Source organism: Mandrillus leucophaeus, unplaced genomic scaffold, assembly GCF_000951045.1.
Source record: "Mandrillus leucophaeus isolate KB7577 unplaced genomic scaffold, Mleu.le_1.0 Scaffold3, whole genome shotgun sequence".
NCBI lineage: Eukaryota > Metazoa > Chordata > Mammalia > Primates > Cercopithecidae > Mandrillus > Mandrillus leucophaeus.
Window position 1 is genome coordinate 7,213,418 of NW_012103142.1, and position 7,401 is coordinate 7,220,818.

The 7,401-nt window shown below is 40.6% G+C and overlaps 1 protein-coding gene across 1 annotated transcript in view; it reads right to left on the reverse strand.

Annotated features, from left to right (window-relative positions):
* KIF6 (kinesin family member 6) overlaps positions 1 to 6,694 on the reverse strand; it is a 400,736-nt gene extending 394,042 nt beyond the window's left edge. Inside the window, exons 1-2 of the mRNA XM_011986642.1 lie at positions 6,534 to 6,694; positions 1,967 to 2,076 (exon numbers count right to left, since the gene is read on the reverse strand). Of these exons, the coding sequence (XP_011842032.1) occupies positions 1,967 to 2,076; positions 6,534 to 6,599 (176 nt within the window). The 5' untranslated portion in view covers positions 6,600 to 6,694. The remainder of the gene's footprint in view (positions 1 to 1,966; positions 2,077 to 6,533) is intronic.
* Between the last annotated feature and the right edge of the window lie 707 nt (positions 6,695 to 7,401).

Below are 7,401 nucleotides of genomic sequence, written 5' to 3' on the forward strand. Positions count from 1 at the left end.
AGAGAGAGGAACAACAACAAAAAAATCTGGGATAGTTTTATCCAAAAGGGGAAAGGCAGGAATAGTCTCAAAACAGGGCCTTTGAGAAACAGTCTAAAGATACATTGAAGAGAACAATTAGGATTCTTTCAGCAGGATCCAGAAATCCATCACCAAAGTTTGGGCCAGAGATCAAAGACGGATTTAATTTGGGCTCAAACTTCTCCAGAAATCAAAAATGGAGATTAAAAGAAATAGATTAATCTGAAAATGGAGAATAAAGAGAATGTGAAATAGCTATAATCCCTAAATTCAAGACCTAGCTACTAAAGGAATATTCAGACCAAAGGCACTGATGACCATCCAAGGGTAGCTGTTCGGTATTTTTCAAATGAGCCAGTATAGTTCAGCACTGCCCAAAAGAAATATAATGGCATTCATCAGCATGAGAGCATATGTAATTTAAAATTTTCTACTAGCCACATTTTTTAAAAAGCAAAAAGGTTAGTTGGGCATGGTGGTGCATGCCTGCAGTTCCAGCTATTCAGGAGGCTAAGGTGGGAGAATCACTGGAGCCCAGCAGTTCAAGGCCACAGTGAACTATGAGTCCACCACTGCCCTCCAGCCTGGGAGACAGAGCAGGACCCCTTCTTTAAATTTAAAATAAAATTAATAAAACTTTAAGAAACTAAAAGAAACGGCTGAAATTAATTTTAATAATATATTTTTAACCAAAGTTGGGAGTTTCATGTACCAAAATGTTACAATTTCAGTAAATAATCAATATGAAAAAAGTCTTGAGATATTTTACATTCTTTTTTCTTCAGGCTAAGTCTTCCAAAATCCTTTTTTTTTTTTTTTTTTTTTGAGATGGAGTTCTGCTCTTGTTGCCCGGGCTGGAGCGCAATGGAGCGATCTCGGCTCACCACAACCTCTCCCTCCTGGGTTCAAGCAATTCTCTTGCCTCAGCCTCCCGAGTAGCTGGGATTACAGGCATGCACCACCATGCCTGGCTAATTTTGTATTTTTAGTAGAGACAGAGTTTCTCCACGTTGAGGCTGGTCTCGAGCTCCTGACCTCAGGTGATCTGCCTGCCTCAGCCTCCCAAAGTGCTGGGATTACAGGCATGAGCCACCGTGCCCGACCCCTTCATACGTTTTATACTTTACAGCACATCTCAATTCGGGTTGAACATACTTCAAGTGTTCAAGAACCACATGTGGCTTGTGGCTATTATATTGGACAGCACAGATATACAGTATACATATGTGCATATGAGGTCTAAATATCATGTATATTATAAAGAAGGCTTACCTACACAGCACACAAATGATACTGTAAGTTCTTACCTTCAGTGAAGTTTAATCATGCATTGGAACTTTCTGTAAGTGCTAAACCATAGTGGGTTGAGTAGGAAAATACTAGATAAACAGAGGTAGTAAAGAAAGGCTGGAATCTTGGAATACAATCTCAGATATAGAAATACACATTATTGGCTGGGTGCAGTGGCTCACACCTGTAATCCCAGCATTTTGGGAGGCCGAGGCAGGTGGATCACGAAGTCAAGAGATCGAGACCATCCTAGCCAACATGGTGAAACCCCATCTCTACCAACAATACAAAAATTAGCCAGGCGTGGTGGCGTGTGCCCGTAATCCCAGCTACTCAGAAGGTTGAGGCAGGAAAATCGCTTGAACCCAGGAGGCAGAGGTTGCAGTAAGCCGAGATCGCACCACTGCACTCAAGCCTGGAGACAAAGCGAGATTCTGTCTCAAAAAAAAAAAAAAAAAAAAAAAAAAAAAAAAAAATTGTTTTTTACCTTGGGCACAGCAGTGAAAAGACAACTTGAGTTCAATCTACTAGGTGAGACAAAGAGTTGCATAACATTTTCCACAAGAAATGGTACTAATTATTTCACAATGAATATTAATATAGTATAGTAGTTCAATAATGAAACGAAAATGAAAAGGGAGAAAGAAAAACTTACTTAAATTTGTAGCTTTCTCGCTTATTATTCACAAACCCATCTGCCAAATCACGTGGTAAGATAATTTCCAAGCTAGGTATTAATTTTTCATCTTCATCTATGGAATAAATCTGCAAATGTGAAGACAACAAATGGATATAAAATGGTGAAATTACGGCTTGAACTATGACCATGTTATTATGACTTGTAACGATATGAAAATTATAGTCTTAAGATTAAAAAGTCATAATATCATATAATTTGAATAATTTTTCTCTTTGAACTGTGTGTAGATTCAGACAAATATATGGAACTGAACCAGAAGTAAAACCTAAATTAATGCTGTATCAAAGTCAGATCATCTTTGAATGATCTAACATTCAAATATGCACATTTGAATATCTCTGTTATTATTGTCATTGAGAAACTAATAGCCCTGAAAACAACATTTTTTGTAAGTATTGCTTTAGTATTATGTATCAGGAGTTAACATTTTACTACAATCAATAAGCATTTCTGAGCATTTACAAAATACCAGAGATAAAAGGACTAGGTTTGGAGCCATCTCAGATAGCTCACCAAGAATGCTCTAATTCAAGTTATGTTCAAAGAAGCCTGAGGTTCCATGAGACATTTTCAGGCATTTGATAAGAGAGATGTGGCTTCAAAAGACACATGTAATTCATGTATTTGATGTCATTTTCAAGGTTCTCATTCCAGCTCAGCCACTAATTAGCAAGTGACCTGGGAGAAATCCTTTAGCCTTTCTAAGCTGATATGGAAATACAGGGTCTTAACCAACATCCTTAGGACTGTAAAATTCTCTGATTCTCTTCCTGGTTTCCTACTCCATCATTTATTGGCCAGGAAAATTAAGAGTCAAGCCTATAAAGAGGTCATGTAGAATAAATAAAAGCATAAGATTTGTTGTCCCAAGACTTGGGTCCAACACTGAGCTCAATTTACCAGCTGTGTGACCAGCTACCACTTTCAGAATTGAGGTTCCTTATACATAAAATGAGGAAAACAAAATTACCTCCTTTACAAGATTGCTGTGGGGATCAAGTGATGTAATGGAAATGGAAGTATTTTGTAATGCACCATTGGAAAAAAAAAAGTCATTAGATTAAAAAAAATAAAAAACAACTTCTTGTCTTTTACCAGGAAATAAAATTCTTTCTAACAGGCAATACTTCCTGTTTAAGACCCATGCTTAAACAGGATGCTTGGTTATGGGGAAAAAGTCATATTCCTAAGCAAGTAAAAGCCTACCTAAATCTCCAGAAAGTTTGAATAATTTTCTAAGCATATTTTTATTGAAACTTCTCATTTAAAATGTGAAGAACTCATGCAGAAAAGTCATTACATAAAATAAAGTATTTGTAGAACGCAATGGCATCAGGTTCAAGGCTTTCTGGCTAGGTTTTCTCAAGAGAGATTTAAAAAGTATATCCTGTTGGGCACTACATTTAAAAAAAAAAGTTTCATAGCCAGACAGGTGAGTGAAGGGGGTGTATAAGACATGAAACATACAAGAGTGAGGAGTTACACCCATTTTTTAAAATTCTATATTTCTCTGCTCAGCAGACAGAAAAGAATATTAACTGCAGTTAATGACCCTCCACTACTCTAATTAAGACACTCTTTGAGGCCTTAAGAAAAGTCCCTTAGAACCAGGTCACTTGTTTAGTGTAATATTGACTTTCTATCCTTAGTCATAAAAATATTATTTGAGACAGGGAAGTTTTTTTTAGAAGACAGAACAAATGCAAGGATGAATATGAAAATGTTTTGAAATGTATAAAGCACTGTACAAATGAAAAGCATTGCCACTGTTAAAACTAGCAGAGATTCATTTTATATATCCTTTTTATTAATCTGTTATTATAATTTACTTTATGATGCCTTAAAGAATAAAAGTAATACAAGTACTATTATTCTTTAATAAAAGAATAAAAGTAATGAAGCTATAAAATGAAGAGGAAAAAAATACCTTTGAGTCACTCTCAATTTAATACTACAAAAAGCATTTCTAATCAGAGAAAGAACTCTACAATCTTTTGTGGAAAAGAAGATACGGCATTACAATGTGGGGTTTTTAAGGGAAAATAGTGATATACTAGTTCAATATTTATTCATTCCAATTCTCTTTGTGTGTGGGGGGGACACCTAAAAATGTGACACCAAGAATATGACACCTAAAACTACTTCCTGGAGGATCAAACAATCCACTCTACAGACTCACCAAAGAAATACAAAATGAGGTACATTAAAATATCCAAACACTGCATTTTAAGAGAAAAGAAAGTTCAATATTAAATACAAGACTCTCCATCCACTTCCCTGAGCCCCGCCCCTACCCATCCTGTCTCTTGACCTTATCCCAGCCTCGGCTCTGACTGCTGAGTCCATGTAGATAAGCTCAACAGTTTAAGCTAAGAATCTGGGGGGAAATGTTACGTATAATACACTCTTTACATATGATGCACTCTAAAAAGAAATGCATGTAAGTGATTATTAGTTAGAGGAGAGAAAATGGGAAGATACCCATGGTTCTTTCTACATTGTTTTATTCCTATTCTAAATACATAAATTATATGAGGCAAATGGTTAATCATGAGATGCTATGATGTTCCACATAGACATATACACAGTATATATATGGAACAGAAATACAACATTGTTAATATGTTCACTCCATATATTCACAAATATGATCCAAATTGCCCTTGCCTAAATTTTCACTTTGGGGGGCAAAAAAGGTTTCTGAAAAGGGGACAGCTATGAAATAAAAAATTCTTAATTTAAATTACAGCTCTGCTGTTCACAATAGCAAAGATATGGAACCAACCCAAATGTCCATCAATGATAGAGTAATGTGGCACATATACACTATGGAATACTATGCAGCCATAAAAAAAGATGTCATTTGCAGGGACACAGATGAAGCTGGAAACCATCATTCTCAGCAAACTAAAATAAGAACAGAAAACCAAACACCACGTGTTCTCACTCATAAGTGGGAGTTGAACAATAAGAACGCATGCACACAGGGAGGGGAACATCACACACTGGGGCCTGTTGCTGGGTCAGGGGCTAGGGGAGGGATAACATTAGGAGAAATACCTAAAGTAGATAACAGATTGATGGGTGCAGCAAACCAACATGGCACATCTATACCTATGTAACAAACCTGCACGTTCTGCACATGTACCCTAGGACTTAAAAGTATAACAAATTTTAAAAAATAAAACAAATGTTCTAAAATTGAAAAAAAAATTACAGCTCTGCCACTCCCCAGCTGGGTACCTTGGTCACATTATTTATCCTGAAACTCACTTTCTTAATCTGTAAAATGAGGAAAATGACACCAACCTTGCAGGGTTCTTTTAAGAGTGAGAGATAATGCAGGTAAAGCACCTGTCAGGTGGCCATTTCTCAAGATACATAAGAATGACTATGCTCCCTTCTAGGCAGAAGAGAGGATGTTTTGAAACATTTAAGAAGCATACAAAGTGCTGGGTGCGGTGGCTCAAGCCTGTAATCCCAGCACTTTGGGAGGCCGAGGCGGGCGGATCAGGAGATAGAGACCATCCTGGCTAACACGGTGAAACCCAGTCTCTACTAAAAATACAAAAAATTAGCCGGGCGTGGTGGCGGGCACCTGTAGTCCTAGCTACTCAACAGGCTGAGGCAGGAGAATGGCGAGAATCCGGGAGGCGGAGCTTGCAGAGAGCCAAAGACGAGATGCACCACTGCACTCCAGCCTGGGTGACAGAGCAAGACTCCATATCAAAAAAAAAAAAAAAAAAAAGAAGCATACAAAGTGTCATTGCTCAGAGTCAGGACAATGTCTTAACCTTTTTTATACCTTTTTGAGTTTAGCACACTAGAGGAAGCACCTAGTAAATATTTAATTGTTTCTGAATGAAGTACACATGCATATTCTTTGGGTCGGGATGCTTAAGCATCTACATAAATCTATTAATACAAGGAGTATATGTAAAGGTTCACGTTTATGTTGGAGAATAACAACAGAGTCAACAAGTTACTGAGGCCCCACTGGGTGCAAAGTACTACATATGTGTATGCTTTGTGCATTTGTGTCTATCTATATTTGTATTATTTCAGAGGTACATAAACATGCATCTCTTGCTTGCACGTTTTGCCCTAGTGCCAAAACGTACCTTTGAGTGTATCTGCATGTGCGGTGCTGCGTGAGTTTCCCAGAAAGGTGCTATAAGTGCTTATGTGTAGTTGAAGTGCACGCTATACAGGCATACTGAACATGCATTAGTCTGCCTCCGCGTGAACACGTGTGCCCGGGTGCAAAAAAATATGGCACTGTGCCGGGTCTGCGCCGTGCCAGGTGGGAGTGGCCTAGCTGTCGGTCGCGTCGCTGACAGCAGGACAGCAGTGTGCGAGGGTCTTCGCGGCTGCAGAGCTCCTCGGACAGTGTGTGCGGGATTCCGGGCGGCCTCGGCACCCGCCAGCAAGCCCCTCACCTCCGCCCAGCCCCTTCGCGTGCCGCCCGACCCCAGCCCAGGAGGCCCCGCCGCGCCGGCGCCCCGGAGGCTCCAGCCCGTACCCCTTGTTGGTGCTTCCGGACAGGGGGCTTCACCCTTGCGAATATCTGGATCGTCTGCTTCACCATCTCCTCCCTGGTTCTGCAATGACCCTTGACCTCTCTCAGGCCCTGGTTGCCAAAACTAACTTCCACCACCTCCGGCGACCCACAGTCTTAGCAACAGTAGCTAGGGACACTACCCAGTGAGCACCGTGGCAGCCAGGATCCCGCCTCCTCCTTCTAATTGGTCGCGACCCAAAGGAAGCTACTAAGGGGCGGGGCTGGGGCGGGGCTAGGGCGGGGTAGGCGAGGGGGTGAGGGGGAGCGCTGCGCATGCGCAGGAGCGAGTGTCTGGGCTCTGGATTTTGCACCAGACCGGGCCTGGACAGCGTGGTTAAAGGGTAACAACCACCATGCTTTGCCCCGCCCCGCTCATTCACCCATTTTATTCTCCATGCCCTTGCCTTAAAAAAAAAAATACAGCATTGGGCCAGGTGTGGTGGCTCAGGCTTGTAATCCCAGCAGTTTTTGGGAAGTCGAGGTGGGAGGATGGCTTGGAGCCCAGGAATTTGAGACGAGCCTGGGCAGCATAGTGAGATCCCGTCTCCATAAAAAATACAAAAGTTAGCCAGGCGTGGTGGTGCACCTGGGAGGTTGAGGCAGGAGGATAACTTGAGCCCAGGAGGTCGAAGCTGCAGTAAGCCGAGATTGCAGAACTGTTCCGGCTTACTTGGAGATCACAGTCTGAAGGAGACAGATTTTTCTTTTTTTTTTTTTTTCCTTCACAAGGTCTCTCAAGTGACAAGGAGACAGATTTTCAACAGGAAACCAAAACCAAGGAATACAAGCTGTGCTATGATGGAATTAGAAGTAGGGCTAGCTCTGTTTT